Source organism: Dermacentor albipictus, chromosome 3, assembly GCF_038994185.2.
Source record: "Dermacentor albipictus isolate Rhodes 1998 colony chromosome 3, USDA_Dalb.pri_finalv2, whole genome shotgun sequence".
In the NCBI taxonomy this organism is placed as follows: domain Eukaryota; kingdom Metazoa; phylum Arthropoda; class Arachnida; order Ixodida; family Ixodidae; genus Dermacentor; species Dermacentor albipictus.
The window spans coordinates 182407034-182431009 of record NC_091823.1 but is presented as its reverse complement, the minus strand read 5'-3'; the positions used below and the strand labels follow the sequence as shown (position 1 = coordinate 182431009).

At 47.6% G+C, this 23976-nt stretch overlaps 1 protein-coding gene across 1 annotated transcript in view; it reads right to left on the bottom strand.

The window, feature by feature from the left end:
• The window catches only part of LOC135918083 (DNA mismatch repair protein Msh6-like), a 564077-nt gene that overhangs the window by 151328 nt on the left and 388773 nt on the right, over positions 1-23976 (bottom strand). The window contains exon 22 of the mRNA XM_065451744.2: positions 15932-16101. Within this exon, the coding sequence (XP_065307816.2) occupies positions 15932-16101 (170 nt within the window). The remainder of the gene's footprint in view (positions 1-15931; positions 16102-23976) is intronic.

Genomic DNA, 23976 nt, shown 5'->3' with positions numbered 1-23976 from the left:
TGTGGAGAGGACAAATCGCGCTCGACCGGTTGGGTTGGCTGGTTCGCAGGGCGAACGGACCAATAAGCAGCGGCGCTAGCCTCCGGCAACAACAAACTAAAAAGAAAAAGACGAAGAGACCGCCCCCAAAACTAGAGAGAGAGAGAAAGCTTCCCTTGCCTCGTTACCCTCCCTGCTGCCGCGGAATCCCAAACTGGCACTGATGCACGCTGCGCCGTTTTTTGTTTTTTTCGTTGGTGGCGGCTCGACGGTTGCGGTACCGAAGTTCGTATCACCTGGCGCGACGCGGAAAAGTGTTCGGAACATCCGAATTTCAGCCCATTGTACACAATGCTTTTGGGCGGGGGAATTTTGCGAATTCGTATCACACCGAATTTCATATCACCCGGGTTCGTATCACCGAGATTCTACTGTATAGTGACAAGAACGGGAAATAAATCTGTTGTTGAAAGTTAGCGCTTTGTGTCAGATGTGCCTTTCTGTTGTCCTTGTTCAGCTTGCGCTACAACAAAATAAGATGTCGTCACCGAAGTTTCTCTTGCATGGTGCTTTGTTATGAAGTATGAAGAATGGAAGAATGGGGTTGCCTTGCATCTAGTGGCTTTCACACATTAGCGAGTTGAAGGATCTTATGGATGCAAGATTGGCTGTTGTGAACTAAAGGGCGAATGGTGCTGCTTCCGGGAGACTTGGCAGTAAGGCCACTTGAGAATGGTGGGCCCGGCTGCTGTGCTTTAACACAGCACGCTAATCCGCTGATGTTCTACATGCAGGTGTCACTTCCCACGATGATCCACGTTCTGTTCCCTGCCCTGGCTATGGTTTTTCTAGACGTACCCCAACCGCATCCTGCCTGGCATGTCGACAACGACACAACTGTTTTCTACCACCCAATGAATGCCAGCATCACTTCCAGGCCGTTGACACCGTTCTTGTGTCCGGCAGCGTCACTGTTCCCTGCAGCGTCACTCGACTTGCGGCCGGAATTCCTATCGCCACCGACATCAATTCGCCCATGAGGGGAGGTATTCTGTAGGAGTCCACCTAGTGGACTGTCCATTTCGGCCGCTGCCGATTGGCTGGGGCCGTTCGTCTCCTCCTCCCTTGCACAGCTGCATCCAATCAGCAGCGGCCGAAATGGACAGTCCACTAGGTGGACTCTTACAGAATAACCCCCCAGTTATAATAGAGCAGGCGCGCACGGAGGTGTTTTGTGGGCCCGGCTGCGGTGCTTCAACACAGCACGCTAATTCGCTGATGTTCTACATGCAGGTTAGTAAATCATACAGTCTTTTCACAAAGCATTCAAGTAATTACTTTCTACTGCAGCTGCCAGGCCCACATTGCTGCCTTTCTATTCTTGTTCAGTGTTGCGATGTTATTCGCTCTTTATTGTTGCTGGCGGGTGACATCGAAACTAACCCTGGACCTGATAGTCAAGCTGTACTAAAAGAACTTAAGAGCCTATCCGCAGGTCAATTGCAGCTGATCACCGAGATTGAAGGCCTCTAGTCTCAGTTACTAACAACTGACAAAGCAATATCCGATCTGAGCGTGCGCATGACGAACCTGGAGACCCACTACCAAAACCTAATCCCCTTGCGTTCTGATATAGAAAGCGTGAAGAGTGATGCTGCCCGTGCAGCACACACAATGCAGAGGCTGGAAGCGCGTCTTGATGATGCCGAGAATCATTCTCGGCGCAACAATCTAATTTTTTATGGTATTGATGAATCTTCAGGGTCGGAGTCGTTCGCGCAGTTGGAGGATATAATCATTGACCACTGTTGCAAACATATGAGCATCACGCTTGACCCAAAAGAAATCGAGCACGCGCACCGTTTGGGCAATCGTTCAGCTAATTGTAACCGCCCCATAATAGTGAAGTTCACCTTTCATAAAACAAAAGATCTTGCTCTTTCTAACGGCCGTAAATTTAAAGGAACAAACTTCAGCGTTGGCAAGGATTTTACGCATCCTGTTCAATTGGCCTGAAGACACCTTGTTACATTCGCAAAAAGCAAATCGGCACCTTACTCCCTGGGCTTTAAAACTCTGTTTATGGGTAATAAGCGCTGTGTTTTCGATGAACGCACACAAAGTGTGAAAGAATTGCAACAGCAGCCAACTCGACGCGGGAAAGCCCCTTGCCCTACGGTATCGACACAAACTAAACTCTACTTTTTCGTAATCTTTGCCAACGCACGTAGCTTCCTCCCTAAACGTGATATTCTGTCTAAGCTCGTGTTGTCGTCTAACAATAATTTGCTGATAATAACTGAAACCTGGCTGACTGACAATATTACCGATACTGAGGTTCTTGCCAACTTGCCGAATTTCTGCCTTTACCAGAAAGACTGCGAAATCTCACGAGGTGGTGGCGTGCTAATCGCCGCGCATCACCATTTATCGTGCACGCTTGCAACCATTGAGACTGACTTGGAAATAACATGGCTAATCTGCCGCGCTTCACCACAGACTGTTCTGCTGTACGTTTGTTACAGGCCACCACATAACGCTCCTGATTTTTCGCATAAACTTAATAACATCTTGAGCAAACTTAGTGAAAAACACCCTAACGCAGAAATCCTGCTTTTTGGCGACTTTAATTTTCCGCAAATCAACTGGACTAACAATAGTGCTTTAATCAAAGGCAATGAAGCTGCTAAAGAATTTGTTAATGTGTGTCTTAATTTCAGTCTAACTCAACTTGTGCTAGAGCCTATGCGGGTTACAAAAAACACATCTAATGTACTCGACCTTATACTAAGCAGCCATCCTGACAGTCTATCATCCATAACTTACCTCCGTGAGGTAAGTGATCATAAAGTAATCCATGCCACCTTCACCTTTCAGCCCATGCGACAACAAAAATCCAACAAAACTATATGCCCATATGATAAAGGGAACTATGAAGCTATTAATTACGAGTTAGGCGACTTCTTTTCAACTTTTGAGACATTATTCCATATGCACTCGCCTCAAGAAAACTGGACACTATTTAAAAATAAGATTAATGAACTCGTAAACAAACATATACCAAGAATAACTATGCACACTAGTCAAAATAGGCCATGGTTCACCAGAGCTTTAAAGAAGCTTGACAACAAAAAGAAACGTCGCTTCCGACTAGCCTCGCGTCTTGGAAGCACCGAGGCTTGGTCAAAATACTACATGGCAGAGAATGCCTGCCTGAGTGCCCTTCGCACTGCTAAAAAATCTTTTTATAATGTCGACCTGCCCCAGCTAGTTACTCAATATCCTCGGCAGTTCTGGCACATTTTAAATCCCCAAGAAACTCGTACCATCAGTGTGACGAATGCAGCAGGCAACACCGCCACGGACGCCGAGTGCACTGATATAATTCAACACAGCATTTTTTTCCGTGTTTACAAAAGAAACTACCACTCCAGACTTTCCACTACTTGCTAACATAACATCACATATGCCACCCATTGTATTTTCGATAGATGGTATACTATCAATCATTGAAAAAAACAAATTATGCACTTCTTCTGGTGTAGACGAAATTAACTCAAAGATCCTAATGGATACTAAGCATATATCCGCGGCATGTTTCACTCTGTTGTTCACGCAATCATTGTCTACAGGTACTTTACTGGATGATTGGAAAGTGAGAAAGGTCGTTCCAGTATTCAAAGCAGGTAACAAAGACTCCCTCTTAGACTACCGCCCCATTTCGTTAACTAGTGTTCCTTGCAAAATCATGGAACATGTCATATACTCGCATATCATGAACTTTTCAGACTCGGCAAACTTTTTTCATCCTTCTCAACATGGTCTTCGTAAAGGGCTTTCATGTGAAACACAACTATCTTCCTTAATGATCTCCACGTTAACACTTTCGGGACCGGCCCATAGGCCATCGATCATATATGATCGACGGTTTTGCGCGCACTGCCCCGTTCAAATTTCCGCGCGCTTGGACATGTAGCTCCATCTAGGAGGTCGTCAGGAACTAGACTCTCGGTTTCGGCATAGTTTCTTTCATTTCCAGCAGGTGGCGATACGCGAGAGAGAATTTTCTCGATTGCGGCGGCGGCGGACGCAGTGGAAAATGGCGTCGTGCTCGCGTCCGGTCGCTCGAAAAGAACGCCGTCAATCGCGCGATTCCGCTGCTTCGGCAACGGATTTTTTTGATGAACCGAGCAGCGAAGAGTTTGAAGACGACTTCGGCAGCTCCGATTTTATTTCGGACTCCGATTCGGATGATGATGAGCCACGGACTTCATCTAGTAGCCGAAGGTGAGCATAGTTCCACATTCATTTCTTTCTGGAGTAGGTGAACGGGCTCGCTATATGTTCTCATTATTTTATCTTTACTTGATAGGGTCTCAACAAGCTACGGCAATGATCTGCTGCCGCCAGCGCAGAAGCGGATTGAGTTTTCGCCGCGACGGGAACCTGGCATGTACTTGGACGCAGAAGTGGGCGTGGCGCTCAGAAGCGGATCAAAGAAATTCTTGACTGCTCTGGACTTCTTTCTTCCGTTTTTCTCGATGAATGTGATCGAAACAATTTGTGACAACACGAACAAGTATGCTTGGACTCACATTTTGGAAAAACCAACGCATGCTTGTTCCGATGGATCTTGGGAAGAAGTCACCCCAGGTCGGACTCGTAATTTACATGGGCGTTGTGAAGGTTCCTCGGCTGAAGCTGTATTGGAACGTAGGAGATCTGTACAGCGGTCTGCTCCCACCACGGATCATGCGGCGACGCCGGTTCATAGCTCTACTCGCAATGTTGCAAGTTGCAGACTTGGACGATGTCACTCAAAGTTCAAGAGGAAAGCTCCGATACATGTGGTGGCTCCTGCAACACATGAACGAAGCGTCAGCGAATCTTTTCCAGCCACATCGCGATCTTTCCGTGGATGAGCGCATGGTGAAATCGAAAGGGCGGTCAGGCATCCGACAGTATATCAAAGATAAAGTAACAAAATGGGGCTACAAGCTGTGGGTCCTAGCTGACCCTGGCACCGGATATACTGTGCAGTTTAGTGTGTATACCGGTAAGCGTGAGCAGCCAGGGCCCCATGGCTTAGCTTTCGACGTAGTTTGCCAGCTGTGTCACAGATATCTTGATCAGGGCTACAGGATCTTTATGGACAATTTTTACACTTCTACTAGCCTGTTCAGTCATCTTCTCAGCCGAAAAACATTGGCTTGCGGAACCACACGCAAGGATCGCCGAGGATTTCCTGCCGAACTGAAGGATGCACGGTGGGAAAAAAAAGCTCGACGTGGCGACATTCGATGGTTGCGCGATCAGAACATCCTGTACCTTCAGTGGAAAGACCGGCGTGTTGTCAACATGATGAGCACGGTTCATACTGCAAATGACACGGTCACCGCAAAAAGAAGGGAAAGAAGGCAAAACTCCTGGACTCAGATATCTATAACAAAGCCTCTGCTGATCCATGATTATAATGCTGGCATGCTAGGCGTAGATAAATCGGATCAAATGATTGGATATTATAATGTTCTCATGAGAAGCGTACGGTGGTGGAAGACTCTGTTCTTCCACTGCATCGATATTGCATGTGTGAACAGTTTCGTACTCTTCCAAGCTCACCGCACATTGCACCCAGAGATTCCTGAGCTGGCACGCACTGCCGGGTTTGACCACCTAGCTTTTAGAGAAGAGCTCATTCGGCAGCTTCTGAATCTTGACGGTGCCAAGCAAGCACACACGCCTCCACCACCCGTCGCAAAACATGCACTCCACAAGCCGGAAAAAGTGGCAAAACGCAGAAACTGCAAGCTGTGCTATGAGCAGAAGAAAATCGAGCTCAAAACTAATGTCTTTTGCAGCACATGCCAAGTTCACTTGTGTTTTACGACTGCCCGGAACTGCTTCGTCGAGTGGCACAAGAACCGTGGGACCTGAGTGGCTGACCACTGGTGCAAGCTAGATTTCACACAAAAAAAAGACAGTTGTAGATACGCGTGCCAAATTTTCACAAGCAAGAAAGGAGGCATTGTAGCACATTTTGTATATCTTGAATTTTTTTTATTATGTTTTTCCACTTTTATATCCATGACTTTTCCAACTTTTTTATGTTGTTCTTTCAGCAAATCTTGAATTTGAGATTTTTTAAAAAATATTATATATCACTTTTAAGTCTAACCTTTCTTTATGCATGAAAGACCATCTAATTAGCTACATTTTGATAAACATTGCAGCAATATAGCGTAATGACTATTCGTAATAAAAAATAATTTTTGACACCCATCAGAATTGCCTGTTTTTTCCCCGGTCCCGAAAGAGTTAATCTTGATAACAACGTTCAAACCGATGCCATCTTCCTAGACTACTCTAAAGCTTTTGACACAGTGCCTCATAACCGCTTGCTAATAAAATCATCTAGATTGAACTTGGATCCCCTTGTAGTACAATGGATAAAAGAGTTTCTTACTAATTGTTCCCAGTTCATCCTTGTCAATAATGTCTCCTTCGAGCCCCTCCCTGTCACTTCAGGTGTCCCTCAAGGCTCAGTCTTAGGACCCCTTCTTTTCCTAATATGCATTAACGGTCTTCCACTGCATGTATTTTGTCCTATTCGTATGTTTGCTGACGACTGTGTGATTTATCGTACGGTGACTAACATCTCTGACCAAGCATCTCTCCAGAATGACCTTAATAACGTGCAGGACTGGTGCAACCAGTGGCAAACGGCCTTGAACCCTAACAAGTGCAAATTTATTTCAATTTCCCGCCATCGTAATCCTTATCTGTCTACTTACACAATTGCAAACGTCCCAGTAGAATAAGTTCTAGCCTATAAGTACTTAGGCGTAACCCTGTCCCACGACCTTTCCTGGAATGCGCATGCGACTAACGTAATCTCATCAGCGAACAAGTCCCTTGGGTTCATTAGGCGTCATCTTCGTGATGCTCCACAGCACGTCAAACTACTCGCATACAAATCATTTGTCAGACCACAACTGGAATATGCCACCACCATCTGAAACCCTCATCAAACATATATCATCAATGCACTCGAGTCAGTTCAGAATCGTGCGAATAGATTCATCCATTCTTCATATTCATATAACATCAGCATTTCACACTTAAAGGTATAATCTAGTTTGGCATCTCTTGCTTTTCATCGTCGCATCGCGACGCTCTCTCTTAATCACAAATTTTTTTACAGCTCACTAATCCACCTGCCTTACGTCACGCCATCATCTTCATGCATGTCACAGCGCACCAGCCATCAACTCCAAGTTTCTCGTCCTCGAACACGAACTGTCACTTTTCAATGATAATTTTTTCCTCGAGCTGCCAAGGACTAGAACGACCTATCCTTTAATGTCGCTGCCATCACATGTAATTCACAATTTCTAGAAACTGTTGAAATTTGTATTTCAATGTAACACCTGCCTTTTCTTGTGTTCACATGTTAACCACCCCTTATGTAATACCCCGAATGGGGTCTTTAAGGTAATGAAATGAAATTTTGCACATGTGATTGTTGCTCGCAAGCACCAAAAGCAATTTTTTAGACTATGTTACATGCATAAACGGTAACACGTTCACGGACAAAGTAGAACTCCACAGCGGTATTTGCCCCATCGTGCAGAGGCTTCTTAATGACGTTCTTGTAATTATGGCCATCAGCTAGCTGGTCGGCAAGCAGATCGGCAGCTCCCATCAACTACAGAAGTGACAAGCAAAACCGCTGACAGCGCAGCATATAAAGAACCTTCATATTAGGCAGCTAAAGCAACCCGAGAATATTGTTTTGGAATGAAAATGTTACACTTCAAGCAAGAAAGACAAACATTTTGAGACACTAACAGGCATTTCACTGAAATGAAACAACGTTGCTCGGAGTTAAGAAATTTTCAGGCAAATATTTTTCTGCATACACGTTTGCTGCTACGACAATAGATTGATAATACGAAATTTGCAAATGTATCGAAGTATCTTAACATACAGTAACTAACATACAGTAACATACATACATACCTCAATAATTCGAAGTCAAAGGGGCCCGAAAATTTGTTCGAAATTAAATGAAACTTGAGGGAGCCAGCTAAGCTGGCGCCGAAGCAGCGTGTATGCATGGAGACCGTTGAAGGTGAGGGAGTTACGAGGTAATTGAGAGGGAGGGAGAGGGGAGCGTAGTTGCCAGGATGGGCTGGAGGAAAGCGGACTTGCTTTCCTGCCAGCTTGATTAATAGCGCTAATTACCTCTACCACCTAATATTGCCACCTAAGCAGCGGAGTTGCCTTCACCGGAGTGGGTCTCTGCTGCTGCTTCCCTCAGTTTTGTGTGCTCGTGTACTTTTTCCTTTGTATGCTGACAGATCGGCGCAGTGTTTACGTTCCGCATCCTGCATTCTTAAGGGGGGACGTCACTTTGAAAATGAACTTCCTTATTTCTTCATGGATTTTGATGAAAATAGGCACAAATATTTAGAATGTCTCCGTGATGCTTCCATCAAAGTTTCAGAGCGATACCTTGAGAACATTTTATTAAATTTTATTGAGCAGAATTCTTCTCCCTCTAACTTTCTGGAGAGCCTGGGGAACATAGAAAACATGATAGAAGGCTTGTTAAGTATTGACTAAGTGTTCACTGCATAGCTAAATGTGAGCTGAAGGTCGTGACATCCTTGCTTTTCTTTTTTTGCAACACAAATCTTTTCAAGTGCTATATTTTATGTTGCCTTTGCATCAAGCACACTTTTGGGGTATACGAGTAGCCATATCATAAACTTACAAAGGGTCAAGATGAGAAAGCGAGAATGTCACGACCTGCACTGTAGCCCAAGGAACGTGACAAAAAAAATAAAATAAAAATAAAATAAAAACGGAGTCAAAATATGCTAAACTGTAACACAGAAATCAGCTCCAGAAACTGAGCAGAAACGTAAAAAAACAGTTTTGAGAAAACGGCTCTCAAAGTTTCACCTTGTCTTCAGTTGTCTAAAAGGCACCAAATTTGTAGTCCTTGGGGTGTTTAGTGATGTGGGGCTTCTTGTACATGTGGCCTCTGGTCTAGGCGGGTGTTCTACCTCTATGCCACTGCTGCACTCCTTAAAAGCTCCTTCACAGAAGCAACAGCACGCTTCCTTTCCCATTCATTACTCAAACTGTAAGTCCTTCGTTGCCTCGTCCTCCTTCCGCAGCGCGTTCGCCCCACAGACAATTTGAAGCATCCTCTTGGTCAGTTGTACAATCAACGTCCGATTTTTAGGACTCCCCATGGCCACGGAAATGTCCAAAAAATCGGGCAGTTCGAAAAAATAAATGCATGTCATTTCCTGCCCTAAAGGGCTCAAACCGCCACAGGCACATTCAAAAACACCCTGAAGGCCTGTAGGTAAACGCATTAGGCATATCGGTGCTCGTACTGTGAGAGGAAATACTGGGTACACGCGTGTATAATTAAGGAATGCATACTGTATCCCGTGGCAGTAGCCCCTTCCCACGCTTGTTATGCTTCACTGCAAAACTTTTGCATATGCTTCACCAAGTGACATTTCTGAATGAAGGCGAAGCTGACTTTCGGGAACCGGCATTATGCAACGCAACGTGCTTTCCAAGCTTCAAAGCTAATCGCCAGGACCGCAAAGACAGAGTGCGTGCCATTGCTCACAGCAGCAAATTCTTTCAATAAAAAACACGGCACCCAAGGGCAAGAAGCTTCATAGCGAACGTCGAAGCAGCTAGGCCTAGCGTTGCCACAGTGGTGGCTACGGCTGCCAGTGAATCTGTGTGCGAGAGCGCCAGTTTGAGGCGGCGAGGTAATCAAAATAGCAGCAGTGGTGGTTTTGGTTAATGCCGTTTCGAACCTGCGGTCACGGCAAAACGTCCGGAAAGTGGGACGGCGAAGAGTTCTTGCGTCCGGAATTTCAGATGTTCTGATACATTGACTCTATGGGGTGGTGCTGCGAAGCCGTCCAAATTATCAGGAATCCGGATAGTCGGTCGTTGACTAGACTCTGGCAACTCCTCCAGCCGACGACAGGACTTCAAAGACGATTAATTCTACTCGAGCGAGCATTACCGCGACTTTCGACCGTTTCAATAAAATTGAAGCTAATTTTCCCTCATAGAGGCACAAATTCCCTGAGGTTTTCCCGAGTTTTTCCACACTACTTAAAATCCCTGAGAATTCCTGTTTTCCCGGTTGGTAGACACCCTGATGGTCCTATTTCAAACCAAGTGACGTGCAGAACTCTGTGTGGGCATGAATATAGTTGCAATGTACATTCAGACAGCCTGTACTCGCAGGCTGCCCGATTGATAACAATCTCCAGTACAATCAGTGAAGCATTTTTTTTCTTTTGGCTGAATTGACCACGTTACTGAATGAAGGCTCTGAGTGTCAGTAGCCTCCCAGGTCAACTTTACTTGACAATGGCTGTAGAACTTAGCATCAAAGAGCCAGTGATAGATATGCAGCGGCTAGGTGCTTTCCAGAATTGTACTTTTATATGATGCTTCAATCACTTCTGCAGCCAGGTGTCCGTGCCAGCCCAAGAGGCCTAGTGAACAGAGCTCATAATGAGGTTCTCTTTATGAAGGGGTGGTATGATAGATATTGTCACGAGCTATCGTGACAATATGATAATAGAGTGAATGCGCAATGTGCTTGGTTGCGGTTCCAAGGTGGCGATGTGCAAAATGCCTAGCCGCAGATACAAGGAGCCGACATGCGATGTGCTTAGTTGCGCAGTTCAAGGGGCTGATGCGCGAAGTACCTAGCCGCGCAGTCCAAGATGCCGATGCGCTGAATGCCTAGTTGCGGGCTCGAGGAGTCTACCCTCAATGCACTTATTCGCCCAGTCCAAGGTGCCGACACCCAAAATGCGTATTCGCGGGTTCGAGGAGTCGACCCTCGATGTGCTTACTTGTGCAGTCCAAACTGCCGATGCGCGAAATGTCTAGTCACGGGCTCGAGCAGTTGACACTCCATGCGCTTATTCGTACAGTCCATGGTACCGACGCGTGAAATTTCTAGCCGCGGGCTTGAGGAGTTGACAATCGATGTGCTTATTCGTGCAGTCCGAGGTGCCAACACGCGAAATGCCTAGACACGAGCTTGAGGAGTCGACGCTCGATTTACTTAGTCCCGCAGTTGGAGGCGCCGATGCACAAGACGCTTAGGTAAGAGACGGAGAAGTCTGCGCGTTGAACATGTTGAACACCTGCTCCCACGGCAATGATGGACGGCCGGGTGTCGGAAGGAAAAACGGTGGCGGAGCAAGTCCGGTGAAACTAATGGTGGGCGGATATGGACGGCGCAGCGGGGCTGGGTGTACGTTCACGACATTTTCGTCGCCAATGTAGTATTGACCAAAGGTGGAAGTCAGACTCCAGCCATCCTGATGTAAAAAGCCATTTATTAAATGTATACAACCATATATATAATGAAGTACAGAAGCGCCCCCTGGGGAATAATAACGAATAATAATAATAACGCCCACTGGGGAACTGAATAACGAAACTGAATGTAACAGTATGCTTCTATTATTTAGGATCCCTATTTAACCCTTTGATGGTTTTTGCTGTACATGTACGGCAGCGGTTTTCTGTCCCGTAAGGTCTTTGCCGTACCGGTACGGTTCTGACCCTCCGTTTGAAATTTCGCGCCATAATGACGATGCGTGCTAACCGGGAGGTGCTGCCACCTCTTAGCACTTACAAGATGCGTTTGAAATCGGCGCTACCTTCTTGGGGAGATAAACAGAACTGATTGCTAGCTTCAGCGCGTCGCTCAGACTGCGGCAACGCCCCTTTGGCGGTTTCGGTTTCGCCGCGTGATCGCAACGGAGGCGCGCGAAACATCAATTTTTTCTTTGTCGGCACTCTCTTGCAGAGTGGTGGAAGTTGATTTCTATCTTGGTTGTCGCTGCTCTTAGCTTATTTATCAGTGCGTCGCGAGGTATTCTCGCTCTCAGTGGCAACGCGCTTTCGCGGTTTCGGTTCCACCGCGTGATCGCAACGAAGGCGCGCGAAACGCCAATTTTTTTTCTTTGTCGGCAGGCTCTCGCAGGGGCGGCGAAAGTTGATTTCTATCTTGATTGGCACTGCTCTTAGCTTGCTTGTCACCATCGCTCACGAGGTATTCTCGCTCTCTGCGGCAATGTGCTTACGCGAGAGGGTGCCTCAGACCTCAGCCCAAGGCAGCCGCACGCAGAGGTGTCGTGTGCGCCAACACAACTCCTCGCTCCAAGAGAACAGACACGCATTTTAGGTGTGCAGATTGGGATAAGGCGCTGTGCGTAGACCCGTGTTTCAAGGAGTACCACGCTCGGAAATACTATTGAACATTTTGCAGTTCTGAGTGATGCTGACACCAAAATACTGTTCCTAATTATTTTTTACTATTTATTCCCGACTTTATACATTTTGTAGATTCAAAATCCGCAATAAACTAATTTGACCACCTGGGAAAGTTTTTTTTCAAAATAATTCGACCCTCAAAGGGTTAAAGAAAGACATCATGCAACTTGAACGTATTAACAGAAAGGCTGTTAGGTTTATATTTGGCAAATATTGTAGACTTGATTCCACATCCAACCTAATGCAATTAAACTGTATTTATACTCTAGAAGCCCGCAGAAAGTTTAATCGCCTTTCATTTCTTTATATTTGTATGCTTGGTAACATAAAAATAGATCTGCTTGTCAGCATAACACCTCTAACAACACGATGCACACGCCATGGCCATGAATTTGCACTAACTATATCTTTGCCTAATCAAAATCTTTCAAATTCAGTTATTTTCCTAGAACTGTGCAAGATTGGAATTCATTGCCGTCTGATATTTTGGTTCCAATAATTTTCTCGCTGAGTTGGAGTGTCACCTTCTCTCTTAAACTTTCTTTTTCTTTTTCATTTTCTTTTTCTTTCTTGCTTTTTGTTGTCTGTTGCTTTGTACACGTTGGATGTAACCCACACCTGCTTGGGCCACCACATTGGCCTGCAGTATTTGAAATAAATAAAAAAGCTGCTGTAAGAACGCAAAATACTATATCAGAATGTAAAGAAATTGTGTCCCAACAGGCAAAGAACCACATTCCAGGCGGATTTTAGGTGCTAAAAATAAAGATTTAAACGTTTACAACAAATGAAACTTTGAGCTGTTTTCTCAGCTTTCATTTTTTGTGCAGTTGCTTTAAGGGGGGACGCGGCCCTCGAAAACCCAAAAATTGCAAAAAAGTCTATTTTTGAAAAACCATATTTTTGGGTTGTATGTCTCATAAACTACCTGTTCGGTAATTATCAGCACCCTATACAACTGTAAAGAACCAAAAAAAAAACGCTACTTTTGAGGCCACCGTGGCCCACAAAACACGCGCAAATGCCGAAATGAAGTCAAACTTCGCGCGAGCGCCATTCCTGGCCCATGCGGCCTGCCCGCGCCATCTTGGTGTCGTTTTGACCCTGAATTGTTTGTCTCGGTTTTGCCGCCTTGCAAAATGGCATCGACGGCGCGGTTGAGGGGCTATTGGCATTTTCCCGTGATATGATGCGGAGCGCTGATTGGCCGGAGCAGCGCGTTCAAATTTCGTAGGCTAAAGCGCGCCTGCCATTGGCTGATGTGCGTGCGGCGGCGGCTGCTCCCTTTGATGCCGCGCCTGCCGCACTTACGTCGTTGTTGCCCCTTGCTCCGTCAGCCTCAACATGAGCTTGCGGGCTGCTCATCGCCTTGCGCTACCTTTTATATTATTCTCTCAGCTTTTTTTTTTTCTTTTTTCGCTAGTTCTTCGCTGCACTGGATACTGGCAAAGCTCAAGTCAGTGCAGATGTTTGGTGCACAGGATCGCTATACGAGTCTTGTACGAGCATCGAACTTTAGATCTTCCGCAGCGAGTGCCGACTGCGTAGATGCTTTTCAGCGGCAGAACTGTGCTTTTGGCTGTCGCTAGTCGAAAATCCAACACCCTGAGTGTGCCTGGAGCCGCAAGAGCTAATTAGAAGCTCCGCAGGAGCTTTCTACTAAAAAAACACATGTGTTCAACTTTAAGGCCTGTTTTCTCGGAATGAATTTTTTTCGCTAGAAGTGGTGCTGTGGAAGGCGATACCTCAAGAACCGCTCTTCTGATTTGTATGCATTTTTTTGATTAGGTCCCTGAATGACTTTGCCAGGGGGTAACAGGCTTCTTTTTTTAAAGCTGGTGCAGTAATTTATAATTACTTTTGATGAACGTGGTCATTACTGGCTACATCAAATTCAAAGTTGTCTTAAAATTTTTTGGAGGGGAAATTAAAAAAAAGGGCTCTTTATCCCTCTGGGGTATCTTTTAAGGGATGATCACAGTGAATTTCAGCTTCCTACGATGTCCTGGCATTTCTCCAGGCTGTTCCTCAGGCATATACATGAATCACCTAGTTAGACCTCAAAAACTCTGGAACTGATAAACATATCTTCATGAAACTTTGCAGTTCCTCATAGTTCGGTGGTGTCAACGCACCCTGAAAGTTTCATCTGGATATCTAAAAAAATAAAAAAGTTCGGTCTCTAGGGTAGCCTCCCCCCTTAAGTCATCCCAGTGCCATTTCACAACGAATGAAGATAAAATCATTGCGTTTTTTGCACTTCGATCCTGAAACATTGATGAGTACAATAAAGCTGTTCATTTTTAACTGCACCTCATAAAAGATTTTATAATGGGCTTTTCGCAAAAGTCGCTGTAAGACAATATGTATAGGAGAGCTAAAAAAAACTTTTTACATTCATTTTGGCGTATAAAAATAAACCAATAGCTTTATTGCTCAGAATGGGCCTTTGTGAACATGCGGATATGAAAATCTTGGCTAATTTATGTGTAATTAATTAATTTGGGGAGGATCATTAGAGGCTGTCAATTGTTGTAACTCGGAAACTATAATAGATAGCACAAAACTAACTTCAGTTATGATATCAGCATAACAAATAACACCTTCATGCCAAATTTTACCAATTTATTCCCACAAATAAAAAAAACGTTTTCATTGCCAAGTCGCCCCTTAATGGCACACTGAAGAACATGATAAAGAAGATGTGTCAGGAAAGACCTACGGATTGGGACCGTTACCTACCAGCATTATTGTATGCGTACAAAGAAGCGTCACAAGCAAGCCTCAATTTTTCACCCTTCTAGATGCTGTATGGACGCACTGTTAGAGGTATGGTTAGATATACTCAAGGAGGTATGGGCAAATGAAGGACTCGATACTGAAGTCAAAACGAGACTTTGACCACCTCTATTGGCCGACACTTGCGACCCTTGCGCAGGTTTCTTGCTAAAACATCGCATGTGCGTTAGGTTAACACTTTTTTAGGTGCTTTATTGTAATTTCCACACTAGTTTTGGACTTTGGAAACGTAGAAAGGGGGTGCGCATTTGATTCGCGGGTGTGTTAGAATTGGGCAAATGCTGCCAAATGAATCACTGATGCGTGTTGGCGTTTTTTCTGCGTCTTGTTTAATTCAACTCACCAGGTAATTTTATAAATTTAATCAGTCCTGTCAAGGTTGAATTATTGGAAGTTGACTGCATAACAAAATTTTCAATATAACGAAGTATTCAACTTTTTGTCCACAGAACCCCACATATCTCAAACAAATATCTCAAAACTGGTGTCATGCTATATATGAAATCTAAGTGGATACGCCTTGCAAACGCCTCTCGGCACCAATTTGTTAATGGGAATATGAGCTGTAAGGCAATTCATTAAAAATCTAATTAGTGCAATTTTATTTAGTCAATTATGCATTTATATTCGTTGGCACGGCATGTAATGTTTGCCCTTGAGTAAACAAGTGCAATGACTAGAATTATGCTAAGTGCCACAAGTGATTTTTAAAACAATTTGTACAGTTAAAAGAAGAACACGCACTTGGTATATACTGGCAGTGTGAACAGGCAAGTGTGTGCTCAGCTGCATTGACCACAACTACCTGTAGCCCTTGCGCTGTCCTTGAAGCTGGTAGGAGGAGTCAGCACGCCGGGCACAGGACTCGGGCACTTCGATCTGGAAGCGGTTCTTGCCCGAGCCCACAAAGGAGGCCTTGCAGTTGAAGTGGCGGCTTTGTTGCCCCAGGTAGTCCTGCAGGGCCTTGTTTGCCTCCTGCAACATTGGACCCAGCACACTGTGGTTGCCAGCAAGTTCATGGGAAATACATGCAGAAGAAGAACAGAAGAACTTCAGTTTGGCCTAGTTGGTGTTGCAGGAAACCCACCTTTATTTTTTAAGCATTAGCATATTTATGATACTTCATGCACTTTCTGGGGGCTATCTAACTATCTATTACAGGGTTTGAAACCAACCCCCGGACCCATCTTGGGCCACCAAGTATGTCATCCTCATCATCAGCCTGGCTACGCCCACTGCAGGGCAAAGGCCTCTCCAATTAGTGCAAGCAAGTGACACCCACTCGGGCATAATCTTCGATGGCCCGCCAGGCTTGGTGGCCTGCCATGCTCGGTATAGGCAACATTGGGCACCACACCCAATGAACACCGACGAGCACAGCTGCTCGGGGGTTAGTCATCGTTCGTCACCACCACGGTGTGGAGCGTCTATATAACGGAGGGGGGCCTCGAGCCTTCCCTCCTTCACGAACCCGGGCGGATTGTTACACTTGTGACGAGTACCCACGGATCAGCCAATGCCGTCGCGAGCGGCGAAACACCGCTTCCCATCGCTGCCACATGCCGCTGTACGGAAGGCTCGAGCCGCTCAAGGGAGACAAGTTCGCCTGGCCAATTTATGAGTAACAAGTCCACGTGTTCTTCCGGGCAAACGTCACACCCGAGGCCAAACAGCGGCACATTTTCCTGGCCAGCTGCGGGACCCGCATCTTCAGTCTCCTGCTCGACCTTCTCAAGCCAGCTACGCCGCATGTTAAGACGCTGGGTGAGTTGCTCGCCATACTGTGCTCGCATTTCAACCCAGCACCATCCACACTAATGGAGCGTTTCTGTTTTAACAATCAGAGCCGGCGGGAAGGAGAGACCCTTGGGCAGTTCTTTGCTGCACTACGGGGGTAAGCGAGTGCCTGCGTTTTCGGGGACCAGCTGGACTCGCTGCTCCAGGACTGTTTCGTCTGTGGCATCAACAACCCCGACATGCAGACGCGACACCTGAAGCTTCCCGATCCGTCGCTGGACGACGCCGTGAAGGCAGCGCTGGCAATGGAAACTGCCGCCAAGGACGCCGGCGAGATTGCCCGTGCGACTGGCTCACCGTCGGTGGAAGCGGCGGTCAACAAGTTGGTGACAAAGGGTAGTGCCTGTCGTCGCTGTGGTGGTACCCACTCCCATTCAAAGTGCCAGTTCTCTCAAGCACAATGCTTCAAGTGCATGTAACCTGGGCACCTGGCACGGGTATGCCGAAGGGGGAGGACAAACAGCAAACAGCAGCAGCAGCAGCCTGGTTCAAGCCGAAGTACTACACAAGCCTGCGGCCAGGGTAGCCGTCGCAAGGGTATGCGGCAGGGGCGTGCGGCAGCAGGCTCAAGTTATTCCGCAGCCAGGCTCCACGTTGTGGCCGAGGACCCGCGGATTTTTGACATGTGGCACACAGGCTTTGTTCTGTTTTCTGGGCCGCCGTACATGCTGACCGTTGAAGTCTGTGGGCACCCCATTTCCATGGAGCTGGACGCAGGGGCCAGCGTGTCAGTAATGGCCGGGAAACGGTTCAAGAGTACATTCCCCGGCGTGTCCGTCGGGCGTGATGCTGCGCAGCTACTCCAGGCAGCTCTCCCAAGTCCAGGGTCAGGCACAGGTCAGCATTCGCTTTGGTGACAGGGAGGCAACCCTTCCCCCTTACTTAACCAAGGAGTCGTTGCCGGCGCTGCTGGGCCGAAACTGGATTCATACAATGGGTGTTCGTCTGCCAGAGTACCAGGAAGCCAGCCTCCTGACCGAGTTCAAGTCCCTGTTCCAGCCAGGGGTGGGCACATTTGTCGGCACGACGGCTGACGTCTATGTACCTGAGGGCGCCCGGCCACATTTTTTTCAAGCCTCGCACACTGCTGTTCGCCCTGAAGGACAGGGTCAACCAGGAGCTGCAACAGTTACAGTGAGAGGGCATCCTGGTGGCCAGACATCTGAATGGGCCGCTCCCACCATATCAGTCCTCAAGTGAGATGACAGTGTCAGGATCTGCGGGGATTTCAATGTTACCAAGAACCCTGTCGTTACCGTTGAGAAGTACCCGTTGCCCCAGATTGAAGATCTCTCGTCAGCATTGTCCAGTACACAGAAGTTCACCAAGCTCGACTTCAGAGATGCTTAACAGCAGCTGGTGCTCCAGGATGCCTCCCAGAAGGATGTCACAATATCGAAAACATTGGAAGTCTTCCAGTACATGCGCTTACCGTTTGGCGTGGCCTCAGCCCCAGCCATATTTCAGAGGGTGATGGACAACCTCTTCAGGGGCATGAGGCACGTGGCAGTGTATTTGGACGAAATCCTGGTTACTGGCAGCGACGACAGGGACCACCTGCAGAACCTGCACAACGCCCTGGCACGACAGATGGACGCTGGTCTCAAGTTCAAGCTGGAAAAGTGCATTTTCCTGGCCCCTAGTGTTAAGTACTTGAAACATATCATTTCCCAGCCTAGCCTAGCCCCGCCTCCCCACAAAGTTGATGCTGTGCTCAAACCGCCTAATTCCCAGAACAAGAAGGAGCTTCAGAGCTACCTCGACCTCATCAACTTCTACACGAGTTTCCTGCCAAACCAGTCGGAGCATCTACAGCCGCTTTATCTTCTGCTTCAAATGGTCAGCAATGGGTCTGGAAGATGGAACAGGACCGGGCCTTCCAGCGCAGCAAGGAGCGAATCACCAAGGATTCAGTGCTGGTACACTTTGATCCTTCCAAGCTTGTCGTCCTGACCGTAGATGCGTCGCCGTGCGGTGTGGGTGCCGTACTGGCGCACAGGGACAAGGATGGCCAGGAACGCCCAGTGTCGTTTCCCTCTCGTCGGCTTCATGCTGTAGAGCAACGCTACAGCCGGCGGGACAAGGAAGGTTTGGCCCTCATGTGCAGTGTCTAACGCTTGCACCAGTACCTGTGGGGCTGGAAGTTCGAGGCGGTCACGGACCACAAGCCGCCGTTGGGACTGCTGGGGCCTGACCAGGCAGTTCCTGTGCAGGCATCATCTCGAGTAGTACGCTGGGCCTTGAGGCTGGCAGCTTAGAGTTACCAGCTGGTTTACCATCCGGAAAAGGACCTGGGACCTGCTGGTGCCCTGAGCCACTTGCCCCCGCCAGAGGTGCCTGATCTGTTCCACAACCTGCTGAAGTATTCATGCAGGAGCACATGTACCTGGAGGTGCTCTCCAGATCTGCGGTATCGCAAGCGACCAGCCAGGACCCAGTCCTGTCTCAGGTGGTCAAGACGGTGTCCCGTGGGGAGGAATTGGTTCAGCAGGCCTATAGCCACAAGGCCGCTGAGCTGAGGTTGCAGCAGGGCTGCCTACTGTGGGGCTCTAGGGCGGTGATCCCACAAAGTCTGCAGTCCAGGGTCCTGAAGTTGCTGCACGCGGGTCATCCTGGCGTGGTAAAGACCAAGTTGGTGGCCCAGTCCCATGTTTGGTGGCCTCACATGGTGCAGAGCTGCCAAATCTGCCAGGAGCATCAGCGAGCCTCACGTAATGAGGAATTCACCCCTTGGCCGTCCCCACAGAGACCTTGGTCCCGCCTACATGTGGGTTTTGGGGGACCTTTCAAGGGCCATTACTTCCTGGTGGTGGTGGACGCCTTTCCGAAGTGGGTGGAGGTTCTACCTGTCACCACCCCATCAGCAGGCGCAACCACTGCTGTGCTACGACAGGTCTTCGCCGCCCAAGGGTAGCCAGACGTCATCGTGTCTGACGATGGTCCTGCATTCGCTGGCATAGAGTACCTGGCCTGGCTGACGAATAACGGAATCCACTGGATGATGGTTTCGCCGTACCACCCTGTTTCAAACGGTGCAGCTGAGCGGGTGGCGCAAACCATCCAGGACAAGCTCAAGAAGAGCCAGACTGGAAATTTCCAGACGCAGATTGCCTGGATACAGTTTCAGTACCGGACCACCGTGTCACTGCCCGTGCCCCCTGTGAGCTCCTGCTGCGTCAAATGGTGAAGACACCCTTGGACGTCTTGCATCCGGACCTCCGATAAACAGTGCTCCTGAAGAAGCTGAAGCAGAATCTGGCTGCTGTCCAAGGGTGTCGTCCCGGGCCTTTGCCGGAGTCGGGAGCTCTGGTTCTCACCAGGAACTTTCGTCCTGGCCACCCTGGTCTGCCGGACAGGTGGTGTCTCCTACCAGCGCCTCATCGCTGCTCGTCTGCATGTCACACTGTGCCACGTGGCACAGACACGCCGACTATGTTAAGACCTCGCCTCGGGACCTGGCCAGCACCCTCGACTGCCACTTCCGAGTTCCAGCCCGCAAGAGGACTAGTGGCAGCACCAGTCGCTTCCAGCGGAGCACCGCCCACTTTGTAGGCCGCAATCGTTGCCAGTGGTGCAGTGCCCGTTGGGCCAATGTCGAGCCCTTCACCACTCACAAGGCCGACCACTGCAGACCCTCCGGATGGAGCGAGGCTGCCTCAGGAAGCACCCAGCGTTGCCACACCCGGCCTGTCAACACCGGTGTCCAGGCGGAGTACTCGACGGCGGAGGCAGAGCCTCGCACATTTATTTTGGATGTTTGTTGCTGACAAACAAACTGGGGGTAAGGGGGTGTGTAACAAGCTTGTGACGCCCCCTCGGCCACAATCTTCGCTGGCCCGCCAGGCTCGGTGGCCTGCCAGACTCAGTTAGGAAATAATGGTCACTTTAATAAACACCAACGAGCACAGCTGCTCGGCAGTCAGTCATCGTTCACCAACACTACGCTGCGGAGCGTTTGTCCAACGGAGGGTGCCTCGAGCCCTCCCTCGTTCAGGAACCCAGGCGGAGCGTGACACCCATACTTCTCCAACTACCCCGGTCATGTGCTAATTGTGGCCTTGTTGTCCCTGCAAACTTCTTAATCTCATCCGCCCACCAAACTTTCTGCCACCCTCTGCTACACCTCTCTTCCCTTGGAATCCATTCCGTAACTCCTAATGACCATCGGTTATCTTCCCTCCTCATTACATGTCCTGCCCATGCCCATTTCTTTTTCTTGATTTCAACTAAGATGTCATTACCTCGTGTTCGTTCGTTCACCCAATCTGCTCTTTTCTTATCCCTTAACGTTACACCTATCATTCTTCTTTCCATAGCCCATTGCGTTGTCCTCAATTTAAGTAGAACCCTTTTCGTAAGCCTCCAGGTTTCTGCTCCTTAGGTGAGTACTGGTAAGACACAGCTATTATGCACTTTTCTCTTGAGGGATAATGGCAACCTGCTGTTCATGATCAGAGAATGCCTGCCAAACGCACCCCAGCCCATTCTTATTCTTCTGATTATTTCCGTCTCATGATCCGGATCCGCCGTCACTACCTACCCTAAGTAGATGTATTCCCTTACTACTTCCAGTGTCTCGCTACCTACCGTAAACAGATGTTCTCTTCCGAGACTGTTAAACATAACTTTAGTTTTCTGCTGATTAATTTTTGCAATCACCCTTCTACTTTGCCTGTCCAGGTCAGTGAGCATGCATTGGAATTGGTCCCCGGAGTTACTAGGAGAGGCAATATCATCAGCGAATTACAAGTTATTAAGGTATTCTCCATTAACTCTTATCCCCAATTCTTCTCAATCCAGGTCTCTGAATACCTCCTGTAAACACGCTGTGAATAGCATTGGAAAGATCGTATCTCCCTGCCTGACGCCCTTCTTTATTGGGATTTTGTTGCTTTCTTTATGGAGGACTACAGTGGCTGTAAAGCCACTATAGATGTCTTTCAGTATTTTTACATACGGCTAGTCTACACCCTCATCCCGTAATGTCTGCATGACTGCTGAGGTTTCGACTGAATCAAACGCTTTCTCGTAATATATGAAATCTATACATAAGGGTTGGTTATATTCTGCACATTTCTCTGTTACCTGATTGATAGGTGTGAATATGGTCTATTGTTGAATAGCCTTTACGAAGTCCTGCCTGGTCCATTGGTTGACAGAAGTCTTCGACACCTTTTTTATAAATGGTGAAAGTGTGCGGGATGAGAAAACTTTGTGTTCTGCTTTTAATAACCATTTTAGGAATGCGTACACAAGTGATGGTGGCTGTTTACCATGATTCATAATGGGAACAGCTCGAACGAGGTGACAACGGAGTGAGAGGACACAGAATGAGAGCTGACTCACAACTACATTTACAGAAACACACATCTGGTAAGCGACACAAGCGATCACATGGTCAATCGTGGAACGCACAACCGGGCCACGTGTATCCAGTGCATCTGTATAGAGCTGAACGGCTCGTGGTGCATTAGCCAGCCTTCGACCACGCTTTCTCAGCAGGAATTAATGTACCTAGATAGCTTGATATGGTAACAGATGCCCTGTGTACACATGGCCCGGTTGTGCATTCCTCGATTGACCATGTGATTCGCTTGTGTCACTTATATACCTGATGTGTGTTTCAGTAAACATAGTTGTGACTCAGCGCTCGTTCCCTGTCCTTTCGCTCTGTTGCCGTCTTGTTCGCACTGTTCCCATTTTGAAAGTAAACCAACTCGCTTAACTTTCCACTTTAATACCGTTTACCATGCTTTTCTGCTCAACTGGCTTCCCTTATAGACATTGTTATTTCAGAACAGGGTATTCTAAATGAATTCTTAAAGCTTGACAGTAAAAAATCTCCAGGACCAGATGATTCCGAACTGTTTTCTAAACCGTTAAGCTGAATGGTGTGCAAAATACCTGTACTTTCTATTTGCAAGGTCAATCAATGAAGAATCGTTACTGGAAGACAGGAAAATTGCTAGAATAAAACATTTACTTAAATCGGAGGATAAATCTCGCATCAAAATTGACAGACCGATTTCATTAATATTGTCAAGTGGTAGAGACGGTAAAGAAGGCAGCAGAACTTTGATTAACAAAACTAGCATTTTATTGGGCAAACTTGTGCGCTTAAAAGCAGGCTACACTCAAAGAATGATAGTGGCGAATACAGTCGGTGATCGGCGAAAATCTGATCAGCGGGTCAAGCGCGTCGACTTTTATACAGCAGTCATCGAATGTTCCAGACTAATCGTTGGGACCCGCATGCCTTCTACAATGTTCTACACCATTCGCGTCAAGCGATGAAATCAGATAACACAAGGTTTCGCGACAACAGACAGCCAGGTAGAAGCATCAATAACTTTCCAGAAACTTCGGATACATGCAGGCGCGTACCGCGCTGTGCGTTTACATTTGTTAGGCGGCGAAACGTGGTCGCCCAATAAAGATAAGTACACGTGTCAATACCACCCTCTTAAAAAGCATCGACGCGATGCTGCATAAAAACAAAAGAAATAAAGAAAAACACCTGTAGCAAAGAAAACAACAAAATAAGGAAGTTCGTCAGCGCCCGTAAAAGGGTTTCAGACGCACCACATGGACCACTTCAGATCGTGCGCGCCGCCGCTTTGAATGCGAAATTCCGTCTGGCACAACCTTATAGTCCAGAGCACCAATACGTCGAATGACCTTGTAGGGTCCGAAATAGCGTCGCAGTAGCTTCTCACTGAGTCCTCGTTGGTGTATCGGGGTCCATACCCAAACACGGTCGCCGGGCTGGTACTCGAAGAAGCGCCGTCGGAGGTTGTAGTGTCGACTGTCGGTTCTCTGCTGGTTCTTGATCCGTAGGAGGGCGAGCTGTTGGGCTTTTTCAGTGCGCTGGAGATAGCTAGCGACGTCAACATTCTCTTCGTCAGTGACGTGGGGCAGCATGGCGTCGAGCGTCGTCGTCGGGTTCCTGCCGTAAACCAGCTTAAACGGCGTGATCTGTGTTGTTTCTTGCACCGCCGTGTTGTATGCAAAGGTTACGTACGGCAGGACCGCATCCCACGTCTTGTGCTCGAC